At 36.5% G+C, this 27,719-nt stretch overlaps 1 protein-coding gene across 1 annotated transcript; it reads right to left on the reverse strand.

The window, feature by feature from the left end:
* Positions 1-76: 76 nt before the first annotated feature.
* Positions 77-27,216, reverse strand: SERPINI2 (serpin family I member 2; the record flags this gene model as incomplete). Its single annotated transcript, XM_079922081.1, has 8 exons — positions 77-462; positions 4,399-4,488; positions 7,489-7,575; positions 11,486-11,583; positions 19,606-19,798; positions 19,879-20,073; positions 21,875-22,105; positions 26,970-27,216. 8 exons carry the CDS (start codon positions 27,214-27,216, stop codon positions 386-388), a joined length of 1,218 nt encoding a protein of 405 aa, XP_079778207.1. The 3' UTR covers positions 77-385.
* Between the last annotated feature and the right edge of the window lie 503 nt (positions 27,217-27,719).

Raw genomic sequence — 27,719 nt, forward strand, 5'->3', positions numbered from 1 at the left:
GCGGCTAGGCCCGTGAGCCATGGCCGCTGAGCCTGCGCGTCCTGAGTCTGTGCTCCGCAACGGGAGAAGCCACAACCGCAAAAAAAAAAAAAAAAAAAAGAAGAATACAGACTTTGATATCCAAGACAGGAATCTGATATCTAAGCTATCTTAGATGGATTGTTCTACCACATTAATATTAATATCTTATGTAAGTTCACTACTTTTGATTCATGTATACTCTATAAAAATACAGAAAGAACAAAAACATTTAATGCATAATTTCATTTATTTATGAATACAGATTAATAAAGGCACAGTTTAAAACAGAAAAAGATGTATAGAAAATATTTGATGATATTTTGACAATCAACTATTTTCCATATTCTGAGGCTGTGATTTTCATTCACAGTGAATCCAAATCTCTTGCCGTCATCTTCTGGGTGTCAGGATTTGTCACCCTTCCCATAAACAAAATTGAATCTAGGAAAAGAAAAAAAAACTTTCGGAATTTCTGGAGAAAAAAGTGACAATAATATTTCTTAATATTTTAACAAATCATTGTCTTTTTTCTCTATATGGTAAATAAGCAATGTCTAATAGCAAAACCCACTCCTTTGTCTAAAATAGATAATTATATCATTATTAATCATTTTCTGATAATTTATGAAGTAAATTAACACCCACAACAGCTTGTCATGGAAAATGCATTAGTTCTGTTTTTCATAAAGGAAAGCAAAATAAAGTGACAGAGAGGTGTTCTTCTAAATATAGAGACTCAGTCAGGCAAACATAGAAGAATAAAATGGTCATGAGCATGGACGCATTTTAAATTTAAGGTATTAGCAGTCATCTCTTTATGCATGTAATATAAACCACTGGGGTTAAAAGTGCAGCTTCTCACATCTCTTCCTTCAGCTCTGAATCAAAGCTTACTGCTAAAGACAATATTTTCACATCTCTAGTGCTTTCAAATCCTCACCGGTGATATAGTATAAAGCATAAATGTAAACACGTAAACATCTATTTCCAGCCATTCTGTGTGTGCAAGTGAAAAGGAACTAAGAACTAGAGGACAAAACAGAAATAAATATGTTAAAATGCATTCACCTTTCTTTTCAACTAGGGTAAGGGAAGTGGCTCTATGTCAAGCGTTGCCTTGAGTTATGTCCCTTAAAGTCATATGTAATAAAGGTTTATTTCAAAGGTGATAAAATAAAATTTTACATAATGTTAAAGCTTACATGTATTTGAAATAACAATGGCAGAAATGAAATAGAAAGGAAGAACACTTTTTCATTAACTCCTTACTGTTCAGTCCAAAGACAGACACAGTCTTAGAAGAGTCAATAACATGGAAATAGACATAATCTCTAGCAGATTTTTTCTTTTTATGATTATAATTAATAATACTTTGCCTCAAAATTCTCAGAATAATTCCCAAACACAAGAAAACAAATACTCTATTTTTCAGATAGATAGAGATACATAAACAACTTCCTCAGGATGTATACTACATTTAGCCACAATAGGAATCAGTAGTAACTCTTGTGTCTTTATAATTCTATGGCATTAAAATGCTTATCAGAATTGCTTGCTTGGGGAATTTTTCGAGTAACTTTCATAGCAACTAACCTCATACATTGAAGTTAATAGTTTAAAGTTTTAAACACTGAGAAGTGTAGGACATTACATAAAAGCCATTTGTCCCAGCCTTTTTAATCTGTTTTTTTGACCGAGAGAACCACATTTTGAGTAGAGTCTTCATGCAGTCACCAATCTACTCAGTACTAAATTGGACAGATTCGTGAAATCTTCCTTGACATAGTCACAGTGGACTCACAGGCAGGCTGAAGCAGAAATCATTGTTGTTTCCACATTTCTTTTCATGCTCACTTCTTAAAAAGTGTCCCTCATATTTAATCAATATAGTTATAAAACATCTCCATCAGATGGAAGCAGTTTTTACTTCATAATGTAAAAATACAATAGCATAACCAAAGCTAATGACCTAGATAAAAAGATTTCTTAGTGAATACCCTGCAGTCTGCTTCTCCCTTCAACCCACGACCTGAAAAATTTATAAACACAACATTTTTTTATTATGTATGGAGTACTGTCAGTTTCAAAACCATGATTCACTACTTTCTGAGAAATGGCACATTTCATGTAGCATCTTTGACAATTTTCTTCTGAAAGTCTCTAACGCTGGCCTATACCCGCAGCCTAAAAGAAGAAAAATTGTTCTTCATTTCCCTAGAAGTTTGGCTTGGTAAGAGGTTTGGATGAATATACTGAAATATATATGATAGGAAGTCAAATACTGACAGGAAAATACAAGTAATGTATGGATTTTGCATAAGAGGATTGTTTGACCAAAACAAAATTTAAAATTGAGGTAAAAATTGGTTGTACTAAATCTAAACTTATTCACCCTCATACTCCAGAAATTGTCAAATGAATATATTTTATATAAATCATTAAGCCATTTAGTAGTTTACTACACCATGCTAAATCACCAGCTTCGTTAATCCCAATGATTTCTTCAGTTCATTTGTGAGAGGAAAAATAAATAAATCACTGAATGTGTATTGTCTTAAGGTAATAACCCATTCTACATTTTATATGGCAACAATTTACAGCCTCCAATAAATGAGTGACCATTCATTTTAAACAATACTTTAAGGGAGTAACCCTAGTTTAGAAAGTCTCATTACAATAGAGATCATAAAACAGTGGAAATAGCCATTAAGGGTCTGATAGTTAATTATTATCATAAATAAATAAATAAGTGAATTATTTTGGGTTTTGAATTTTCACTGCTGTTTAACTGATAGCTATTACATGTCCATAGTCATCAACTTGGAAAATAAAGAGTAAAACATCATTATGCTAAACACCATTATTTCCCAGTGTATTGATGCCCAATGAGCTTCATTTCTTTCTGTTCTCCATACTCAGTAGTTACACACTGATGGCAAGAAGTTAGAGTTACCCTAAGGTTAAAGATGTATAGATCAAATGACATACTCAGAATATCTCTTAACACTGACGTCCACTACTAGAATTGAAGTTGTGTTAATACAATCTCAGCAAATCTGAAACTGTCCCATTGTTTCCAAGATATAACTTTCGGAAAGGTCATTCGGCATTAGTTTCATGGAACTTAAAAAAAGTGACTGATATATCCCTTAGGGAACCAATAATATCAGTATTGCTAGTTAATCTAACAGATTCAGATTCTGAAATTAACTCTGTCTCTTCTCCACGTAAAACAATTTATATAGAGAAAATTTCCATTTTTCTTCCTTCATTTATTCAGTCGTTCACTCATTTACATTTATTGATGTATTCACAATGAACACTATGTGCCAGGCAGTGTCACAGGTTTCATATATTCTTTTATTTAACTCTATAAGTACTAATATTATGTTCAAATAGGAGGTGGGGAAAATAAGGTTTAGAAAGTATGTGACTTGTCTTACAACTATTAGTTCATTAAGCTGGGACTTGAACCCCAAGTCCAAACCTTCAATCTCTAGGGGCACTGATATTAAGTGCAAGGCACTTTGCCAAATACTGAGCTGGATAAAGAAATGAATAAGATATCATCTATTTTCCCCTGGTTTAGAGTCCTCACATGGGGTTATGACTCCTGAGAAGTCCTAAATATACACTTAAAGAAAGTTTCCTCACTGTATCCACATTTCTGGCCTCTCTTTCTCATAAGAGAAATTGCAAAAACATCTACTCGGACAATCTACATTTACGTTGCCATTGTGTCTAACGCCAGTCCAATCGACTACTACCCCTACCTTTTGTGCCCCTACCTTTTGTGTATTATCTTTCACAATTGCCCAGATTGCAGATTTGGAATAATATTTGACTCCTCCATCCCACTCAGAGCCTATAGCTAGTCACTTATTCTTTTGGAATTTACCTAGGAAAACTTTCACAACTGTGCAACTTCCAATTTCCACTCCCATTGTGGCATCATTGAAAGAAAAGTTGACTTCTGAAACAAAAACGTCTTATTCTCACTACGCCACTTTTCAGTTGTATGACCTTAGACAAACTACACAACCTCTCTCTGAGCATCTATGTCTTTATTCATCAAATATCTAACTTATTGGAATGGTGTTAGCTGTCGAGATTGGTATTTAAAATCACCAGCACGTATAGTAACTATCTCGGCAGCTATCACTACTATTGCTCTATTTTAGGTCACTGTCATCTCTTAACACACAATGCCGGGTACAAAACAAGCACTCAAGAAAAAGACACTAAAAAAATTTTGAAAAAAATTAAATTCAATAAATTGAAATAACAAATGATCTCAGATGTATAGACTGAGATTAGCATCCAGGACTAAGTCTATTTAACTTAAGCAGTCCCTCCAGGGAAGTCTCAAAAATGTACCTGTTGGGTTATTCTTCAGAATAAACAGAAACGGATGGTTTGCTATAAATTGGTTTCGAGGCAGACTCATGATCACAGGGATGTGTATGCCTATGAAATAGAGACAACAGTTATTTAGATGTGCACATTAAAAGATCAGTAAAGAAAATATATCCATACTATTTTTTGTAGACAGAAAAGGTCATTTTGTTTGAGAAATTAACATGTGGAAAAATAACCATTTTCTAAATACAAAGAAATTTGGAATAAATGTAAAAATCAAAGATCAGAAGAATAAATATTGGATTACTCATTGAATAATTCTAACTTCACATTTATGCTCAATGAAGAAGAAAACCAAAACTTGTTTCAGTTTAGTGAAAGCAGTTGAAAATTTCATCTGTTAAGCAGTAACTTTCTGCTCACTTTTTATTTGCATTATATGATTTATCTCATAATTTTTCAACTCCTAATTCCTAACCAGGTATGTTTGTACTTTATTTCTATTCTCCAGGCTTGTAGTAATCACATCTGACTTCAAATTTATTTTTTTTAACTTTTCCAAAATTATTCTGTGAGCTCAGAACTTTTAGGATTTGTGCTGTGAATGTGTATGGGATTTTTATTATGATATTAGAAGTTTGCTGCCTTGACAATTATTTACTATAATAATTTGTATCATGCTTCTCCATTGTGGCATTTATCAGTATTTCAGAGTGGATAAATTTAAATGGCTGGATTGTTTTTCTTTCTAGATTAAGTATTTCTGCACTCAATTTAGATGCTTTATTTACCAGTAATGTAATAATTTTGTATAATTTTTTCAGACCTATGAAAACGGTTTTTAAAATGCAACACGTGATCAGAATTGAAAAACAAAGGTAGAGAAGGAAAAAACTATCCCTCTACGCTTTTTGTTTGTAACTGGGGTGTGCAAATTACACTGACAAAAGACAGATGAACAAAATCAATGGTTTTATTTTGTATCCACACAGGAGCTTCACAGAAAAGAAGTGAATACCCAAAGAAGGGGTTATATCATTTTAACAAAAAGTGGTAAATTGTGGAGAAGTGACTACATAAAGGAAAAGGGGTTTGAGTGTCTAGGGGTGGTAGACTGTGGGAAGGTAAATGTATGGGGAAAATATAAGGATTATTTAGTAAGGTTTTCTTATGCAGACTCATATCAGTGCCCACTTTCATCTCCTATGCCAAAGGTTCCTTCTCTTGGCATGGAAGATAAGAAGGGAGATACCTCCACAAGGGAAATCTATGCCCTGATTTTAGACATGTAGGAGGAGGGTAGAGAGCTCTTTTTGTATCTGCTGTTTCTCAACTGCCTTCAGCTCAAAATAACTCTTCTGCAAAAATGGCATATTTGGGGGTGGTATATTCTGATTTCCTGCACCATCCAAAATAACCTTAGTAATAATAAACGCATGGCATTCTTCTACCTGAAATAACAGGGCTATGGTAACCAAATTACCAGTGAATATAGACTCACGTCTGAATTAATGAGATAATACAGAAAAGCATAGTCAGGATCACGCCCATTCTCATTTGGGCGAATACTTGAGTTCTTTTGTTCCTGAGTATCCATTGAGTAGATGCCTGAAAGTCAAAATACTCACACTAACTATTTAGGTGTGATACATCAGGGTCACTGCTGATCCCTTAATGATGGTTACATCCTCTTAGAGAGTTCTACACTTAAGACAAGAGGCATCAGGTGATAGCAGAAAGAGTTCTGAACTTGAAGTCAGGGAACCTGATTTCAGTCCAAACCCTACTGTCTATTATTAGCATGACCTTAGGCAGACCACGTCACATGTGTGCCTGTTTCTTCACCGACATAATGAGAGGTTCAGACAATGGTCTATAAGGACTCTTCCAATTCTGTGTAAAAGCAAGTGGAAAATTTGTCTACGTGAACTAGCAACTTCATCCCAAAGCCACCTTCGATTTCTCCAAGGATTGTAATAGCTCATCCCCTCCAATCTAAGTTCCTTGAGCACAGTAATGCAAAGTCCTTCAGGAGATGACAGAACAGTAGTGGGAGTCCAGTGTGCCCCACCCAGATGCCAAAATCCATTGCCATTACATAGCATTATAAATTAATCAAGAAATTAATAATGTGGATATAAATTTATCAATATGACTATTTAAAGGATGCATATCTTTTGCATACAGGTTAAAGTCATGGTCTGAAGAATTAAAATAGACTTATGAGGAATTCATTAAAGTTCCCCTTCCATTTCTAATTGAATGTAAGGCTTTTCTCCAATTATTTTTTGAGTATTACTTTTGCGCAGCACAGATACTATTCAAAATGTTCAAGGAAATATATCATTTGTTCAAGGAAATATATCATACAAGTGGTTCTCAAGCTGTAATATGCACACAAGTCACCAAGAGACCTCGGAAAATGCTGATGCTGGATTAGTAGGTCTGGAGTTGAGCCTGAGGTTCTGCATTTCTAACTAGTTCCCAAGGGGCACTGATGCTGCTGGTCTATGCATTACACTCGCAGTTGCAAGGATAGGCTCCAAGTTACTGGAGAGCAGTGTTTCTCAACCTGGGATTCACATTGTTATCACTTAGGGAAAGGTAAGAAAATACTGAAGGCTGAATCTCATCCGCAGAGATACCGATCTAATTATTTTGGGGTGCGGTCTGGGCACAGAATTTTTAAAAGCTTTTCAGCTGACTCTAATGTGCAGCTAAGTTCGAGAGCCATTGCCATAGTGCAAAGGAAGAATGAAATTAATACAATTTCTTACGAGTGAACATTCCTGAGCAATCATGATTTCAGGTTTGAGCCTACAGTTTTCTCCACGGGTCCTATCTGCTAATGGGCAGGTAATCCAATTGACAAATAAGTAGATATCAGTAGATGAGCCTCAACTAGTAATCAAGTCCCTTCCCTTTCCTTTTGCCTTAAGCTCCAGCCGCACAGATGCAGAAATAGCTTCTATAGCCATTTTTCCCTTCCTTCAGTGTACTGGACAGCAGGAGGAGAAAAGCAGATCAGAGGACCACAAAGTGGCAGCATCCTCACGCTCATTTCCTCCAGTCCTTCCTCATGGCTTGCTGTGACATCATTTGTCCTACCGGTTGATGTTGCAGCTTCACTGCCATCTTCGTTTATCTCAAAGAAAACTTGTTGCATGACTTGGGAAACATACACCTCAGAGGAATCTGTAGGAAAATATGAAAGTGCATTGAAGGGTTAAAACTCAGCGCTATTACTTATTGGATCCCAGGTGAATTACATTTTCAAATGAACAAAGAAAAGGAAAAAATTCCAAACTCTTTCCAAGTTAGTTAATTTGCTAGAGATAAATGTGGTTTAGGTTTAGCTCTTGCAGAGATGATGTAGAGAAGATATGGAGAGACCAAGTTTAGCTCAGATATAAAAGATAAAGATAGAAGGCGATAAGCCTCAAATCAGGTACCCCACTAAGTGAAATATTTGAATGGACAAAGGGTTTTGCCTGCCTTAGTCATGATCTACAGGCAAGATGAAAAAGGCTTTACAGATTTGAATTAATCCCACCCTATGTCTTCGACCTCAAAGCCAACTTGCCTTTTAAATTCCATATTGGGTTTTGATCTGAGTTTAGAACAAAATTTACTTTCCTTCAAGACTGATGAGGCGATAAAAGTCTAAAGAGCTTTTGTGTCATCTGTTACAAAATAGCTTCAGAGCTATGCTTTAAAACCTGTCAAATTTCTAGTGTAACATAGCGTCTTATTAACGTTTTGTTCTGCAGTGGAAACAAGCTGAGAGAGAAGGCCCCTCTCCTCCCCTTGGTGGAACTGATGTATGTGTGAAGCGTTTCTGGTATAGTGACCTGTGAAGAGTCTCCTTGAGAAGGGGGATTGAAACCATGAGTTCAGAAGCCACCTGCCACCCCCGTGTCCAGACAAGATAGATCTGACAGTGTTCCTCAGAGAGACAACGGAAAGGTGGTCGTGAGTTCAGTGGTGGCGAAAGGGTGAGGAAAGGAAGCGAGCCTTGAAACTTGAAGAGAAAGGAGCTTTGTCCCTCATGAGAGAGAAAGCTGATGTGATGCAGGTGGACTCCACCAAGACGACCGAATTTAGAAGGATTCATGAAGAAATAATTTAGTCAAGGGGAACCAGCTCTGACAGCTTACAGAAAAGTAAATCCCCTCAGGCAAATACAGAGACGTCATCAAAGGGTTATTTGCATTAAAAATGGCTTCCTAAAAATAACTCCAAACTGCTTGTAATGACTCTGTCTGGGCCCCTGATTACCTCTCATCCTCATCTACTACCCTCCTCTCCGGGTCCAGTAGCTCCAGCTACAAGGTCAAGCATCAAGACTTTAGCCCCACCTCTCCGTCTGCTGAAAATCCCTTTTCCCAGAACTTTCCCTGATTGGCTCCCTTGTTACTTAGGTCTCAGCAAAATGACACTTCCTCAAAGCAATTGTCCCTTCTCACCATGTCTAATTCTGCTCTTATCTGATCTAAATCTCTTTATCCCATGACTCTATTTTAGTTAATCCATAGCATCTATCACCTCACCATTTAATTAATTAATTACTTGTTAATTGTCCATCTGCCCTAACAGATGTAAACTTCATTAGAAGAGGGAATGTGTAGATTTTATTCAACTCTAGAAAACTGCCTGGCACATAGTTGGCTTTCAATAAATACTTACCAGATAAATCAATCAATGGATAAGGCTATGTCTAGTGATAGAAACATGTAAGATGGAGAAAAGGGGGCATCCACATCATTAGTGTGGGTTAACTAAAATGCAGGAGTGTGGTTTTTTAAGGTCATGCAAATAAGCGTGTTCTTTTCCCACAACTGCCTGGAATAAGATGGGATTCACATATAGAGCACAGAGTAGATGACCAAGGGGCTCATGCAAAGAATGAAGACTGAAAAGCAGGTTGGGGTGGAGTGGAGAATTTCACGCATGCGGTTTAGCACTGGCACCAGACCAAGTAACTCCCTGGCCATTAGACTGAGCAATTTGGTCTTCTGTATTCCATCTTACAAAGAGGGGGCCCGGTCTTGGAAAAAGAACAGGACTTGGGAGATAATAGATTAGAACAAAGGATCTGAACTTCATAAACTCACTGGTTTCTACATCTTTGCAATAATTCTTTCCCTTAATTTCCTGTGAAAATTCCAAGTATGTCTTTGTCAAGTTAAGAGGACAAGAAACTTTCAATAGCTTTGCTAGAAGATGTGCAAGTAAATATTAATGTGCCATTTACTCACTTTTTTTTTGTATTTAACATTTACTGAGTGTCCACTATATAATAGATGTTGAACAAGGTGATTTACATATATTCTTTTTTTCCACCACTAGGATATATTATCTCATTTAATAGATTAGAAAGTTGAAGCTCAGAAAGGTTAAATATTTTACCAAAGGTGACACAAGAAGTAATAACAGTTAGAAGTCAAATATTCATCGTAAAGTTTCCAAAATAACTCTTTTGAAAACATTTCATTCAAAACTTGTGAATGACATGAGTATAAGATAGTGTCTCTTTTGTGTAACTATCACACAGCACTAGCATTGGACTGGTTCACAGTAGCCTTTAGCAAATGTTTATCGTCTACTTATAAATTGTAAGTAGGGATGGCAGGGAATTAATTCACTATTCTCCTGAAGACCAGAAATAGTGCCAGTCTTGACTGTGGTTGTTCTATTTCAGGCAATAAGACAGAACCAAAGAATCAAAGTAGTTAAAACAACTCAAATAGGCAACTCAGAGCAAAATATGTTGGACATTTATTCTTTTCTGTTCAGGGTTATTCTCTTGCACAAATTCTTTTATAAAGCATTTTGGAGGTATTTTCTTGATAAATCTTCTTGTAAAAGGAGATTTTATAGAAGTCACAAATTGCTGGGAATTTAAAGAGTGAGTGGCTGTTTGAAAGTCTGAGATATAGCAAGTGAGCTTCCGAAGCCAGAAAGAAATCTAAGGGGAAGAGGTATTTAAAAAATGGCTTGGTTTATTTCAAGTTGGTGAGGTGTCTGCATTCCAAGACACACTTAGATAGCATCCTGTTGCAGTATTTAATTTTGACTGTCTCATTCCTGATGCTGATGAAATTGTCAGAGAAGTCAGATCTATCTGGCAGCGTGAGAACAGCAGCTAAATCATGCGTGAAGGTGATAATGAACAGCTATGTCACCTGTGTACCCCACCCACCTCCTCCGCCAGGAAAATTCATTCATTCTATTCATTTACTCACATAATTGATGAGTGCATAAATTAATGAATACTTCTCCAAAGCCCAAATGTTATATAGGAATACACAATAAAGCTGGGTTATGATATCCAACCCCATCAGACAGACAAGCCTGTATCATTAGGACTGTTGTGTGTTTTTCTTTAAATATATAAAACAGAAGACTGAATTTAAAAAAGCGTAGATAACTTAGGACATATTGGCCCTCTTCATCCATTTTTTTTCTCTTTAGTTATTTTTGAACTAGTGGGTACTGCCAGGATGAGAAAAATTAAAGACTGTCTTAGGCTTTGTTGTGTAAGTAAGTGTCTTAACTGTACACAATTTCCCAGGTGCCAGTTAGCATAAAAGCTCCCTCTCCTCAGATATGTTGTCAGTCTCAAGCTAAATCTACAAACGGCAGCATTACAATTTCTAGATTGTGTTCATCATCCAGCAGCTTGTGGATGTCTATTTCATGGCCTCTAATATTACCGAATTAACATTTGCTAATTGGTTTATAAAAGTTTTATTAGCTCTGCTTAGATGAGAGCCTCAAAGTTGTAATTCCCATTATTCAGATAAGGAAATCCAAACAGGGCTGGAATAAAAGCCCATATAATACTTTTCCTACACAGTCTCACTGTAAGCGTGGTTAGAAGTTATCTAACATTCTATAATGCTGTCTGACTTTCATTAAGCAAAACTACTTAAGTGCAAAATAGAGTGCTTGTTTACAGACAGCTTGACATGACTATGACATTTATTCTCTGTGCATGTATCTTCTGGGGCCAAATGCTCTCTCAGTTTTAAGATCAGTCAGTTAACATCATTACTAAGAAAACATATTTACATGATAATATAAGAATAATCTTCCATATTACCTGTTATTCCAGACAGGTCACAGCCAGCACTAAATATCTCAGTTATATTCAATGAATACAAAGCTTCTTTGAAGTCTAATTTTTGTTCTACTTTAAATCTGTTTTAAAAAATGAAGAGGAAAATTTTTGAAACACTGTACACATTTTCTACCAAAATGATTTTTATAAAATGGATGACTTGGAAGAGATTTTATTGTGAAATATTTTGTTTTCATTATCCCAGTTACGTTTCCTCACTTTTCACACCATTTTTCCCCAGCTCCACTGAGCAGTTCTGAGTTGCTAATAACTTGTTTCCCAGATAAATGGTTGGCTGGGAAGGGAGAAGCAAATACTCTATTTTTTGAAGTAACACCTAACAAAACGGTGAATTCTAGCTAAGTTTTCAATTATTTGCTTCTTCGCTAGAAATGTAAAGCTTCCCTCCAGCAACTATACACACTCAGATTTTTCACATCATCAAAGATGGTTCCTGGCAGGCATCCAAGAGACTATGAGGCGGAAACAGAAGCCAACGGTCCTTAAAGAAGATTGTTGGCTACTGAGGTACAGAGAGGGGGCATTAGTAACCTATGAGCCTTCCCATCCATTGTCACAGTTGATGTGACTTCCTTCAGTTTACAGACACACCTAACATCTTTCCCCAAAGCCCTGTATTTTACAGGTAAAAGATTGAAAGGGAACTAAATTCCTTTCCAATAAAGTAAAAATTATAGGAAAAAAAAAAAAGCTGGCCAACACTTCTAATTCAGGGCCCTAAGTAGGACTCCAGATTCTATGCAAGTCTCCAAGCCTCCATTTGCCTGAGAGGGAGCTTCACCAAAGAATCTCAAAGATTCTCTCAGGTACTGATCTTCTTTGATTCCAAGTCAACAGCAATCAGTGACCCTCGCGTTCCTATTTCAATAATAAGGGGGGCGGGGGGGGGGGGCGGAAAGAAGCTAGTACTTACTGGCTTTAGAGATGCTAAAAGAATCCATTTACATTTTACAACCAGGTTGGAGAATTTGTTTCTGAAAGAAAAGAGTCTAAAGTCCTCCAACAGGGGGCTACGTATATTTCCTGCCTCAGGGAAATCCCAGGACAGCTCCTGCCCAAGGAGCTCTGTCTGTGCCCTAGCTGGGCCTTTGCCCGCGTGCTCTCTGGTTTGGTTGCAGACACGATTGCCCAAGCACAGGATCCTTGCTTAGCTAACAGGTAGGCCCACATCTGGGGCTAGAAATTAGCTTGTGCAATCAGTCTAATTAGATCATTGTTTTAATTGCCAAATACTGAACAAGCTTCTTAATTATAGTTCTTCCAAACAAGGAACATGCTGTGGCAATAATTTACTGGCCCTAAATTATTTCTTGGTAAAATATTATGCCCTTTTGGAAGATGTTTATTCATTCAGAACCCTAGCTAACTGGAGATGGGCACAACTCAACATGCACATGAAAACCTACTGATAATGAAAATAACTTGTTTTATGCCAATCATTTTCAACTTCTTCCTTTTAACTTCCTGCTAAGAAAGATAATATGCAGCATGATGGCTTTGAGGCTTTGGGGTTGTTCTTTTTTTCTATTTTCATTACCACACTTTTTTTTATACTGAATGGAGTATGGGCTTCTAAAAGGTTGAGGAACAATGCTCTAGTCCACCCATAATTTGGCTATTTTTAGTATAATAGTGCAATGATTTTGGATTAATGACAAGAATACTGCAAGACTTATTACAACCTCTAATAAGGTCTAATCATACCAGAGAGTCACTTAAGTAACAGTCTTTCTCATAACATAGTCCAATGAAACCTACAGTGATAGAAACCCATTCAACCATTTAATAAAAGTATAATCTATGGCCGATTTCTAATTAGCCATAATTATTGGAGCCATGAATAGCCAGGTGTGAAGTATGCAGGTCCCTTCCCAGTCAGAGCTAATGTGCTAACTTCCACTGCCTTCTAATCTAAATATAATCCAAAATCGTAATCTCGATCAATACAATATGTGTAGTGTTAATTGTGTCCCTCTTCCAAATTTTGTGGATCTTAATATTTATTCTAGATGTGGTTCATTTCCTCTTTTCCTTGACTCTCCTCTAAAATTGTCAAAAAAAAATACAGCTAAAGGTAAAAGAATGAGTAGCAAAAGGACTGGATAGACAATGACCAACCAATGATGAAATGAATGTTTTAGCATCTGTAAACATTATCTGCCTCCTTAAAAGGCAGCAATTTACTGCCACAGGCTACCATTGTGCTTAAAGGGGTCTCACACAGGTTAAAGCTGCAGAAAACGAAGGAACACAATTCCGAATTTCTTTTTTTTTCTTTTTTTGCGGTACGCCGGCCTCTCACTGTTGTGGCCTCTCCCGTTGCGAAGCAACAGGCTCCGGACGCGCAGGCTCAGCGGCCATGGCTCACGGGCCCAGCAGGGGGCACGAACTCATGTCCCCTGCATCGGCAGGCAGACTCTCTACCACTGCGCCACCAGGGAAGCCCCAGTTCAGAATTTCTGTTTGAAGAAGGAGTCACTCCTGGTCTGCAGGCCCTACTGTGGATTGGTGTTGTCCCTTTCTTCTTTATACCCAGGACTCTTGTTTAATGACAAAATGTCTTCAACTGATTTCCCTCAAGGTTCCTGTCCTTATTGTTTGGAATTCCACTTTTGATACAGTGGGCTTGAGTCATCTTTGGAGGGTTCAGGCTTAGAAACAACCAAGTCTTAGGGCTGCCCACAAGGATAAAAATATAACACAATCCTTGACAGTGGTGGGCTTGGACTATTATGTGAGTACATAGTAGTTTCTGGTCACTTGTGTGTGTGTGTGTGTGTGTGTGTGTGTGTGTATGTGCGAAATATTCCATTGGCCTCAAGGGCTGAATTAAAAATGCTTTCTGTCACATAGGAAACATATCTGGACAATGCTTAATGTAAACTTGGATTCCAATTTGTATCAGTGTTTGATAGGCTAAAGTGAAAGAACATTTAGAATCATCATTGCAGCTGGTCATGACTTATCTATTCTCACACCCAGCCTCATTTTCCCTGAGGTCACTTTCTCTCACCCACACACAGTTCACATTCACACACTTAGAGATCCAAAGCTGTTTGTTTGGGATTGACGTATATACACTACTATGCATGAAGTAGTTGGCTGGTGAGTGCCTACTGTATAGCACAGGGGGAAAAAAAAAGGTACAATCTGTTTGCAGGACATATATTAAGTTAACCTGAAAAATGCATTCAAATATACATTAGGTGCAGACAAATACTGTTTGATTCCACTTATTTGAGGTACCTAGAATAGTCAAATTCATAGAGTCAGAAAGTACACTGGTTGATGCCAGGGGGCGGGGTGGGGGGGCAGGGGAGAGGGGGAGTGGGGAGTTAGTGTTTAAAGGGGACAGAGTTTCAGTTTCAGGAAGGTGAAAAATTTGGGAGATGGATGATGGTGAGAGCTGCACAACAATGTGAATGTACTTAGTGCCACTGAACTGTGCAGTTAGATATGGTTAAAATAGTATGTTTTATATTGTGTGACTTTTACCACAATAAAAAAAACATTTAAAAATAAAATAAAATAAAAGAGTAGTATTTTGAAATACAAATAGTTACAGCAGCTAATAATCGTAATTAGCTACCATTACTGACTGCTTGGAACTATACTAAGCTTTTTACATATATTATATCATTTAATCCTTTAAATGACTTTATGAGGTACAGAGTAGTATTATCGATTTGCAGATGTGGAAGCTGAGGGTGTGAAAATTTAAGTAACTTTCCCAAGGCTAAATAGTTGCTCAGAGGTGGAGCTGGGATTTAAATCCAGAACTGTCAGACTCTAAGATCATGTTCTTCACCACTGTACATACCCCTTCTGAGTGTGTCTCAATAATTGTGCAAAATAGCACTCACAGTCAGTAGAGAACTTCCCAGAGATGCTTCCTTGTAGGAGCAAATGGCTTTGCTCAGTGGGATCTACCAACTTGCTAATTACATTGCATACAACATCCTGAGGTTAAGCAGGGGTACTGATCAAAGAACAGAACAAAGCCCGCCAAAGACAAAGGCCACTGAGCTAACCAACCACCAATTCCCAAGGGAATCCTGACTTCTTATTCAGTCCCACCCCCCTGCCTAGAAATGAGCTGGTCTCTGGGGGAATCTCTTAGAACTAGATTTCCTGGGATTATTCCAAACATCCTAAACACTTCTCTCTTCCCTTTCGGTTGTTGAGGTCGGATAGCATCGGCTAATCCAGTGCTAGAACCTCTAAATCACATGGGATAGTGCAGGAGAGAGACATCAGGTAGACATCAGACCCACCCCTCACCACCACCACACACAGACAGGGCCATGTTCTGAGTCTGCGGATGAAGAATTGCACCCAGAAAATGGCAATGGGGCCCCCCAGGACTTTGCACAATCTTTAGATTGCATTATTTGGTCAAGTGAACCCAGTACCTTAGTAGGTTTACATTTTCTACACCTCAGCAGCTATCTAGAAAAGCAAGCTCCTAACTCATTCTCATGTATTATCTTTTCTATATGGCAGGCAAGCAGGGAGGAGAAAGAAATAGAAAATATAGAAAAGGAAAAACAAAATGTTCATAATGCCATAACCCTATTACAACTAATGTTAACATTTTGGTAAATTTCCTTTGTTTCTTTCTGTAGATTTGTTTCTTTACATAGCTGTAATCATTGTAAAAAATTTTTAATCCAGTTTTTTTCTATTAAAATATACCATAATTTTTTCTCATTATCACAGCCTCCATACCTATCATTGTTATTGGCTAGGTTACATTCTACCACACTTTTCTTAAAATTCGTTTACTGTTGAACTTTTACATTATTTCTGTATTTTTTCAAAATAAACAATGTTGTGATAACATTGTTTGGAATTTGGTGCCTGGAATTTGTTTGGAAAAGGTGGTACAACTACCAACTAATGTTTCTGCTTCCATATAACTGAAGATTCGATTTCACCTTTTAAGGCAAGTTCTTCATTTGTTTGGGAAAAGCAACGTAGTGAGCTTTTTTAATGCAAATAGAACCCCTGGGATGGAGATGGAGAAGTTTGAGATGATGAGAGTGGAATCTATTCTACCCCATATGAAGACGCTGTTTTCAGTAAGGGTTGAAATCTACTGTTATAGATTCCTATTACAACTAGGAATCTGGCCTTAGAGGGGATGGAAGAAAATCTGTGTTACCTTCATTTTATGCTAGGAAAAGTTGGAGGACTCTGGATGCTGGGTAGGATGGAGATGGGAAAGACACCCCTTTTGGGTGAGTGGGCCCTGGCACCATGACAATGGCAGGCTAAGGATAATAATGGACAGGGGAAGACTCCCTGGTACAAGAAATGACCTACATTCCAGGAATACTCATCCCTGAAACCTGGTTTTAAATTTCTTTGTAAGCCCTTTTTATTATTAGATTTCAGTAAAGTTTGGTTAAACATTGAAGTTGCTCTTACGTGTAGTAGCTTGCCAATGGCTACCTTAACAAATTACCACAAACTATATGGCTTAAATAACAGAAATGTATTGTCTCACAGTTCTGGAGTTTAGAAGTCCAAAATCAAGGTGTCTGCAGCATTGGTTCCCTCTGAGAGCTGTGAGGGAAAGATCTGTTCCAGGCCTCTCACCTTGGTTTGTAGATGGCCATCTTCTCCCTATGTCTCTTCACATCATCTTCCCTCCCTGTGTATCTTTGTATCCAAATTCCTCCTTTATATAAGGACTCCATCCATACTGGATTAGGGCCACTCTAATGACTTCTCTTTAATTTGATTACCTCTACAAAGACTCTATCTCCAAATAAGGCCACATCCTGAGGTAGTGGGAGTTAGCATTTCAACATACGAATTTGCAGAGCTCATAATTCAACACATAACAGTTGTTCCTGGGCAAATTAAAAGCAAAGTCTGTGTCCACACTATGGGAGAAGTTGTATGAGAAGTGTGGCTACAGTTTGGAGTGGCTGATAACAGGGCCAAGCAGTTTGGAAAAGCTGTCCAGACTACAGTAGTCTAGGCAGATTTGTGGACTGTGAACCATTCCTGTTGGGATTCCTAAAATGTTGGAGAAGGGAATTCTGAAAATGCCTGTATTTCCTATTGTCAATTCAGTTTGGAACTTATACATTATTATCTAGGCATTTGTTATCTAGGCTAATGAAGATGAAGATACCTTAGTTATAGGTACCATTATCCCCATTTTGTACTAATAAAACCACAACTCAGGACATTAAGTGACTCTCCTAAGACCCCACTACTAGTACATAGCACAGACAGTTCTCAAACTCAGGGGTATTTTTGTGTGTGACCCCAAATATTAATCTTTCCAAAGGGAAAAGAGAGAGAGAAGTAAATTTGAAAGTAACCAATTCCAAAAATGATTATTTCTATGATCAATAGGTAAACTATCTATCACATACACCATTATATCCCTGGTGTTTGGCACATAGTAGGAGCTAAAAGAAATACTCTTTGAAAGACTGAATAACATCCAAGTAGAGATTTACAGATGGTAGAGAACTGGCAGAGAGATTGGAAAGAGAGAGTCGATATTAGAGACATGAATAGTAAGGAACAAATAAAAGAGAGAAGAAGAGGAAATTTCTGAAAATGAAAGTCTGGTAAATATTATCTGGGGACAGAAGGAAAAAAGGTATAAGTCAGGGAGAAGAAAATTTCACAGAAAGAGAGAAAAATAAATAGAAGTAAGTAATGCCATAGGGGTTAAAGAAAGAAGGGTTTTCAAGAAAAAGGGGATGGTTAAAAATATTTGGATCCAGAGCCCAGAGTTAGGGTGAGGGAATCATAGGATACCTCTTTCTCCAGGATATCAAGGAAGACAGAGGAAGAGAAGTTTAGCAAAAATGTACACAATTTTTGACGCGAAGGGTAGAGAGGTGAGTTTGCATGCTAATATGTTTTCTTTAAGGAACAGGTAGTTGAGACATACATTGAGAGTAAGAGAATGAACATGAAGCAGTGCCTGGAGAGCAGAGGTAAAGTCTTGGTGAGGTGTTAGAAGAGAAAGTTCTCTGAAGAGAAAGACTACTAAGCTCCAGCCTCAGGGAGACCAGAGTGACTGATTTGGAGAGTTTTGCTTAACAAAATCAGTAGTTGGGAAGCAGGAGTACCTTGCTGAGGAGAGAACTACAGAAGGACAAAGACAAGGTGACAGAAATATTTAAAACGTTTGGTGAGAGTACAGTTGAAATAACTGGCTGAATCCCGGGTAAGTGGGAAAGTAAGGAAAAGTCAAGAGGGTGGAGAGGTGGAGGGCCAGGAAGGCCTTGATGAGTGTTTGAAGAAAAGTTTAGAAATGAAGGGACAGAAAATAATCTATTAGACATCTGTCTCTTTTTAGAAGTTCAGGTAGAGTGTGATTTATTTGGGCACCCCTTACTCTCTGAAGTTTCTCTTGTCTCCAGGAACCAGGATATCAAAAAATTAGTGTTTATAATTATGGCTTCCTGAGATATACCTTTGTGATTTCCATTTTGTATAAACTATCTGAAACGACCCCAATATTTCATAATAGCTATAAATGGAAAGTAACTTTTAAAATTGTGTAAAAATAAAAAAATTTAAAATATGTATATAAATATATATACCCCAATAATAAAAAATGACCCTAGGATTTATATTTTATATTTTAATGACTCTTACAGCACTATCTGTCAAAGGCAGTTTTACATATCTTTTAATTGTAGAGTATCGCAAGAGTCTTGGGGATTATATTTTCCTTAAACACAATAGAAGACAAAATATTTTAAATTCCAATCAGGAAAAACAAGTTAGAGAAAGATAAGTTTGTATAATAAAAAGAATAATAATTCCCTTTAATCCCAGCATTCTGTTTTGAAGACTTACATTTCTTCATCTCTTTCAGAGAATATTGAGTACTTAAATTCCATCCTTGTCATGGCAAAGCAATGCTGGCAATGTTCAACCTGCCTTTGTAACCATAAAGTAGAGTAACAACTCCAAACGGGTTTTTTTCTTTTTATGTTTGTCAATAGACTTTTTGAGCATTGGCTATCTTTCAGCCGGCTATCCAAGTCCCTCTATAAGTGAAAACATAAGAAAAAGAATGATAAAATGACATTACCAACCTAGGGAGGCTTATTTCCACTTCCTCTTCTTGCATCTCAGAGAACCACTGCAGGATTTGATGAGCAGTAATTAGCTTTTCCATTTCTTCTATGTTCACATCTTCTGCAGGAAGTATGATAATTAAACTGAACTCATCACCTTTGTAAGGTAATTCTAAAACCTGGTAGTTCATGGAGGACTCCGAAAAATAACCTGGAACAGAGAAAATAAAATATTAATATACTTGGCAATTCCCAAAATAGTGCTTTAGAATGTGATTTTTTCCATATTACCATATTTTGCTCTCAGAAGAGTCTTCATCATCGGAATTTCGACTGTTGCACCATATTTCTGAGTGAAATTCATCAGCCTTGTGTCTTCTTTTCTAAATTTCTGTTTCCAATCCCCCTTGAAATAAATAGCGTTCACCAAAACAAGCCGAGTCAGAGGGCCAAATTCCTCCCCTGAAAATATGTCTTTAATTTTTCCTGTGAAAGGAATAGAGGAAGAGGTGGGAAGAAATATGCAATAGTTATTCAAAGGAACTGCTTTAAATAGAATTAAAACAAAAATTCATTTTGCTAATCAACTAAAAACAGGGTGCTTTATCATTTAAACTTGGCAATTTTGACAACAAAGGGGGGCTTTATTAAATATTTCACTTAGAAACAGGTACAAACAGGATTTCACTAGGAAACAGGAGGTACAGGATTGTCTTAGGCAAATTTGGACAGACCTAGTAATGGCCTCTCTTTAGTGAGATTATTTGTGTAAATTGTTTTTCAGACAGAAAAAACAAAACCTAAGTATCTCTTCCTGCATATTTGTTGGTTATTTTTAAACTTTATTTCAAGGTTCTTCAGCAGGTCAATCAGAATTAATACATTAATGGTTCACTCAAATTCTCCACTCTTGCTACTGCAGCCACTGACCATTGGGAGAAGACAAGAATAAGGTTGCTAGTATGATTTTCCTCTTTTAAAAAACCAGTCTCCTGGACTTCCCTGATGGTGCAGTGGTTAAGAATCTGCCTGCCAGTGCAGGGGATGTGGGTTTGATCCCTGGTCCGGGAAGATCCCACATGCCGCGGAGCAAATAAGCCCGTGCGCCACAACTACTGAGCCTGCACTCTAGAGCCCGCCAGCCACAATTACTGAGCCCGCGTGCCATGACTACTGAAGCCTGAGCGCCTAGAGCCGGTTCCCCCACAACAAGAGAAGCCACTGCAATGAGAAGCCCACATACCGCAAGGAAGAGTAGCCCCCGCTCGCCGCAACTAGGGAAAGCCCGCGCATAGCAACGAAGACCCAACGCAGCCAAAAATAACTTAATTAATTAATTTAAAATAAATAAAAATAAAAAACCAGTCTCCTATTTCTATGTCCAATGAGTATTTCCAAGCTGTGAGTCAACAGCATGATTAGGTGCCATGGAGCTGTCTAGGGATGCGTATCATTGTGTATCCCAATAATAGGACTTTCCTGTGAACACTGCTCGCAGCACCCATCTCATATTTTCAACTTATGCTTCCCCATAGGAGGCTCCCCATGAAAAATATAGTGGCGTCTTACACATCACAGCTTTTTGTAACAGAACGAATGAACAAAGAAACAAGCTACTATTAACTGAGGACCTGATATATGCTGTTCACTTCACATACATTTTTTTTAACCTTCCAATAATCCTGAAATGTTTTAATAGTATCCTCATTTTAAATGGAGCATAGTTTAGAACCTGCAGAATTTGAACTCACATCTGTATGAGTTTCATCTTGTGTTCTACTATGTCACTCAGTAGCACCTTTGGAATTTTTGCCAGCTTACACTTAAAGTTTAGATTACAACTTTATGACAGAACTATCAATATTTATTATGAAACATTAACACATCCAACTAACATGAGTTAATTATTTACAGTATATGTGGGAAAGAAGGCATCTGAGATGGACAGATCTAAGTTTTACCTGGCCAAAGATATTATTCCTGCTGCCATACTTAAAAATCCTATACTTAAACAAAAATTATTATTAAAATTCTTCCATCAAGAATTCTACAAATAGGTGTCTCTCTCAAACAAAAAATAATAATCTGTATACCTTTCAAAGCAGCTTACAATTTCTCTCTGTTTTACAATTTAGTATTAATTTGAATAACAGGAGAGCAAAATAGGAGATTTGATCCCTCTGAACCATAATTTAATAGGAAAATATTCAACCATTCTTTGCTTTAGGATATTAAAAACCATGAATACAATGGCAAATAATGACTTTATGAAAATAGGAAACTTTACCATCTGTTTTGCTTTCTACCCAGGTACTTATTGTCTCTGCACAAGCTTTTGCATTCTGAAAATCCACCAGTTTTATGGCACTCTGAAAAAATTCCTTGTTGCCATGGAGATACTGTTCTTTCACAGTGAATCCTTCTTGAAGGTAGAGGGCATTGGCAAGATTAAATGTAAATTCTTGTTTTTTCTCTGAGATGGCAGAGAAAAATGACTTCAGCACAGAAAATTCTTCTCCTAAAAAATAATTATAATGTATACTGACATATTGAACAACATAAGAACAACAGCTTCTCATCTTCGCTTCTAAACGCTCTGATTCATATCACCATTTTTTGCACCCTTAGGTATAACTAACGATCCTTTATAAGTTAGTATAAATATTTTAAGCATTTATCTCCTGTGGAATACGCATTTTGTAGAGAAATCAGCTCTCATACAGGAAACAAAAATGTCCCTGTAAATTTGAAGTTTGTCAAAAACAAGAATATGCATTTAAACAGGTTGAAGGAAACTCCCTCTTTATAATCAAATTTAGCTCATTCTTAGTTGTTGGAAAGGTATCCTTAGAATCTCATTCTTTGCATAACATGCAATATTTATGAAAGAGGAATACTAATGAATGCTGATGGGGGCTAAGACAGTGATGAGCAATCCTTTTCACTACTACTTTTATTTCAGCTTAAGAAAGATTTGCTCTCTTACGAGCAACTGTGCCTGTCCAAGTTTTGAAATTTATGAGGTACCCCTATAATTATCTCTGGAGATGCATAAGAATCAAAATTACCTATTTCTTCAGGTTCATGAATCTATATACTTTGGCTGTCTTTGTGAACAATAAAAATCTTTAACCATTCCAAATATAACCACTAGCCAAATGAGTCTGTCAGAGTCAGCTACTAATCACTGTTGGCCCATTACTTATTTATCACTGGGTCATTCTGACCACCATGTTTTCAGGAAGCTGTATGTGCTGTGAGAGAATTCAGCTCTGATCTTTACTCAGTGGCTTCCTATTTATTACCAGAGGGCACCAATATTTTTCATTCCTTTCTGGCTTAATTCTGGAACTCAACTGTTGAATCTGGGAACTGCATTTCAAATCCAAGGTTCCTTCAGAGCCTTTGTTTATTTTGAGTTAAATACTGAATATACCGCTTTCATAACTTAAAAGTTGATTGCATGCAATTAATCTCTATTGAAGAAAACACAAATGGTTCATCATTGGGAGATGTCCATTGAATAAAGAGGGAAAATAAAGACTGAGAGGAACTTGCTATGAGGTGTCTATTGGAAATAAGGTGTGTAAGTGTGTGTGTAAACCTTTTGTCAGAGAGCTAGCAGTCCACAGGGCATTTTTGCGCAAATAAGAACTCATGCCCTCACTGAGTGGTGGTGGTAGGCTGCATGCCCATACCTTGTCCAGCTGAGTGGAGACTACATTTCAGTCCCCACTTGCCTCTTTGTCCTGGTGCTCTTGTGCAGATACAACCTACATAACCATAGAGCAGGCTTGGAAGGTATATTGCATCATATTTCAAACTCCATGATTCTCCATTTGTGGCGATATAGACACAGACATAAACAATTTTAGTTACAAAAACTTACTTCCATATGATTGGATATGAAGAATATCAACAATTCTTTACAACCCTGGAATTCCTTACATAAGGAAGAATGTTAATCTATTTTACTTGTTTATACAATGATTTCAGATGCAATCATTTCTTGCTATTGGAAGCTGAGAGAATATCTCAACAGCTGAGAGCCTACAAAGAAGACTTTCTGAGGGAAGGCATAGAGCTTCTCCAAAAGAATTAAGTTAGGTCAGAAATAAAGTGGCAGAATTTGAAACCAATTTTCAGAAGTTTGTAATTTATGAACATCTTTAAAGGAATGGGGAAAAAAGGAGAGGGGGAGAAAAAAATAGTTCCAACTCATTTGTCAGAGCAAATAAATTTATGTCATGTACTTAAGGTCTAAGACTGTTTGACAGTCAGCTGCCCTTTGATAAATCACTGGACTCAGAAGTCAATGAAAAAATGTCACCAGTAGCACAAGTTTGGAGAATATAAAGTTATCTGCCTTATACATTTGATTTAATTTACAGATTAATAGTTTCTTTTAGCACAGATCAAAAAGAATACATATCCATGGCTCCTAGTAAGCAATGAGAATAAGTTTATTTCATTTCCTAAAATAGAGCCATGGAAAACCTACCAGTCATGGAGTGAATGTGACTTTTGGTTTGGTTGTACCAGACCTCCAAAAAAATGTTCTAAAATTTAGTACATGTTTACTTCTCCTGCTGTTAAAAGCCCAAAGACCAACCATGTGTACAATGTGAGAGATCCAAAGATGAAAACAAAGGCAGTCATAGAATTATAGATTATTTTAGCTGAAAGGTCCAGAGAAATCATCTAATCCAAACTCCTCTTTTTATAATGAGGAATCTAAAATCCAGAGAGAAAAAAAAATAAAATTAAATAAATAAATAAAGTCCAGAGAGATAAGATAACTTGAAAGGTACCCGATCACAAGGTCATTTGTATGCTTAACTGAGACAGGAGTTCATGCTCTTCTCTTTCTATAACCCTCTTGGAATAAAGAAGCACCTTTAAGTTAGTCTTCGATTAATAAGCAGCATCATTAGAGGCAAAGCAAAATGGAGTATTATCAGATGCTCAGTAAACTGGAGAAGGTAAATTCTGAGCCGACGCTTTGGCAATGGGGAAAGAAGGATAAGTGAGGATACTGAGAGCTCCAGTGGGGGTAGGGTGCTAGGAGTTGTATGCCCATCTGAAGAATAAGCAGTTTAGATGTGAAACAGGTTGGTAGCTGGAAAAGTAAAATATAGCCTGACTGAACAGATAGCACCGTTTGACAATCAGAGGGAACTGAAGGCAGGGCCAGGACCAAGATGGGTCAATGAGACACTCATTTTGGCATAAAATTTAAGGAGTTGCCAACAAATTCAGTAATCAAGATAAGTAATATTTTACTGCAATATATTTTTAAATCAATATTAACATAAAGAAATCCATGATGAATAAAATATAAAAATTTTAAATAAATAAAGACAGGCTCATTGTTACTGATTTTTCTTTTTGTCTTGGGTTCCAATATGGCTCTGCTAGGCACTACCTTCTAATCTGTCATACCCTTTGTTCTACCCTTAACACCATTTTGCTTTTCTTTCTTTTCATTTTCCTGCACTTTTTCTCTCTGTTCCCTTCCTTAACTCTGTCTTCTTTTACTTTATTTCTTAATTTTCCCTTCCTTTTTTTATTTTCCAGAGTTTAATATTTCTATTTTCTCCCTTTTTGGTTGGTCTTCTTTTCTTTTTTGTACTTATCCTCCATCTGTGCTTCTTTCTCCCTCCCTTAACGAAGTATAATAGAAAGCAAGTTTGGTAGATTTTGTTACGTGTGTTAAAAGGTTAATGTTTTATTGTCCATATATACTCTTTCAAAGAAAATATTAAAATGTTCATTATTGCTCTTGTGACCTATAACCCTCAGGGAATCATTTTTAGAATTAGTTCTGGGCAAGTTACTCAACCTTTCTCTGACTTGGTATCCTCATCCGTATAGCAGGGTTATGTCTGACTCACAGAGTAATTGTGAGGATTAAATGAGATAAGCACATGAAACAGTGACTGGTACACTATATATATATGTTTGATAATGTCATCATTATTATTACTATGATTATTTTTATATTCACAATCCAGAGTTGTTAAGACTCCCATGTTCCTCTATAAGATGGATTCATTTAAAGTAATTTAAATTTCGGAGGCTCTAATTTTGCTAGTTTATCGTGGAATCAACTTTACATATCTTCATAAATCCTCTATTACTTTCCAAAGCAGTATCATGTGATATAAATGTTTCCGGGACTGGGTAGTGGGATTTGCTGAAATTAATACAGACAATGAAGACTAGATCTGCAACACAGTGGCTTCATTTTACATTATCTACAAAGGAAAACTCTTGCAATTAACTTCACTATCACCAACTTCTTTTCTACATAAAATTGCCTTTATTTAAAACGAAGCAAATAAAACCTTGTAAATAGTTTATTCAGAAAAACAATTTCCTAAAAATAACTACTCTGTGCTAAGGCAAACATACTGCAATTGGTTATAGTTACAGTCACTAAATGTCCAAATCAAAAATCTGGAAGTCACCTCTGTTGTTTAGGACACAGTATCTGACAGTGATATAAACATTTTAAACTAAAATGGAAATTGGAAGCACAGGATAACCAGGGAGATGGAAAACTACCCCCTGAAATGGGATACCAGCACTAAAACATCAACACAGTATCTCAGATAGGCCTTTGGGACACTAGAAAACAACTACTCACATGCAATGGGTTATATAAATGCTTCTTTTTTAAATTTTTCTTTAAAAACTATTAAATAAGCTTTTAAAAATATAAATGAATGCTTTTTCTTGGTCTCACTTAAGTGAAAAGGTTAAATTCTAATTAAAAACTAATCTTTAAAAGCTTACACAATAATAAGAGATGCACACAAAGATTTCTGGGTGAGGGTACTCACTGAAGCATTTTTATAAGAGAAGTATTGGATGTTACCTAATGAAGAAGGGTTAGGTGAGTACGCAATAATGTTTTCATCAGAGGCAAAAAGACACAGCAATTAAAAACTACATTCTGAAGCAGTTGCATGATATGAAAAAATGATCAGGACACAGTAAGTGCTAGTAGAAGAATATGTGTATACAAATATATGGGTGTATATCTACTCATACACATACACATGTGCACATACAACATAATCTCACTTAAAACTGGCTAAAACAGGCTAGAATAAAATATACAGACATAGTCACAATTTTTATGTGTATAGAATTAATTTTTTAATAAATTATTTTGGTAATATTTTCATTAAGAAACAATTATAATTATTTACATTGACAATTATTTGCATTTAAAATTCTCCATTTTATTATAATTTCATACTTTTCATAACTTTTTATATTTATTAAAGTTCTATGACCCTGAGCTTCTCTGATAGTTTAAAAATAAATTTGGCCAGATCTTATCCAGTATAAATAATCATATGTAAGAAGCTCACCAGTTGAGGTTTCTTGAAATTTTAAACTTTGTCTTATCTGCTGTTGTGTTATTCCTTTTGCTCCCAGCTGTACCATTCCAAGGGCCAGAGTTGTTCCAAAAGGGGAAATTATGATGTTGTTCTTATGAGATAAACAAACAGCTTGATAAAGATCCACTGCAAATTCGGTATTTCTTTGAGCCAAGGGGCTTGAGGCTTGACTTCCAGAAAAAGTCAACAGGAGACTCCACAACAAGATCTTATCCATTTTGACCTCTCTGCATTGGTTAATTCAAAATTTGTTAGTTTTCAAAATAATCAGAGTTTACCATAGAAAGCTCAATAGAAAGATTTCTATCTATTAGAACTTTCTGTCTTATTTCTGTCTACAAACTACCACAAGAAGATTCTAATGTCAATTCTCAGACTAAGCATCTTCTATTAGGAGAAATAGGCCATGTGTTAATAGCATTTTTAATATGCATTCAGGAAGCAGTACAGATGTACTGCAGTTTTTTTAAATTAAAGGAGAAATTATAATGCTGGAATATCATCAATAGCAATACTATCTCTGAATAGCTATGTGATAGTTTTTTGCATCTTTTCCATGGTTTTAAATGGGATACTTGCTGCTCTGATATCAAGGGAAATTTCTGTTCAGACTACTCTAAAATAGTTTAAAGAACAAAAGGAGAAATGGAATAAAAACCTAACACACTCCAGTGTGGTTTTGAACCTATAATATTAGGAAATTCAAGTATTCTAAATCAG

This window comes from Stenella coeruleoalba (genome assembly GCF_951394435.1).
Source record: "Stenella coeruleoalba genome assembly, chromosome: 5".
Classification (NCBI taxonomy): Eukaryota; Metazoa; Chordata; class Mammalia; order Artiodactyla; family Delphinidae; genus Stenella; species Stenella coeruleoalba.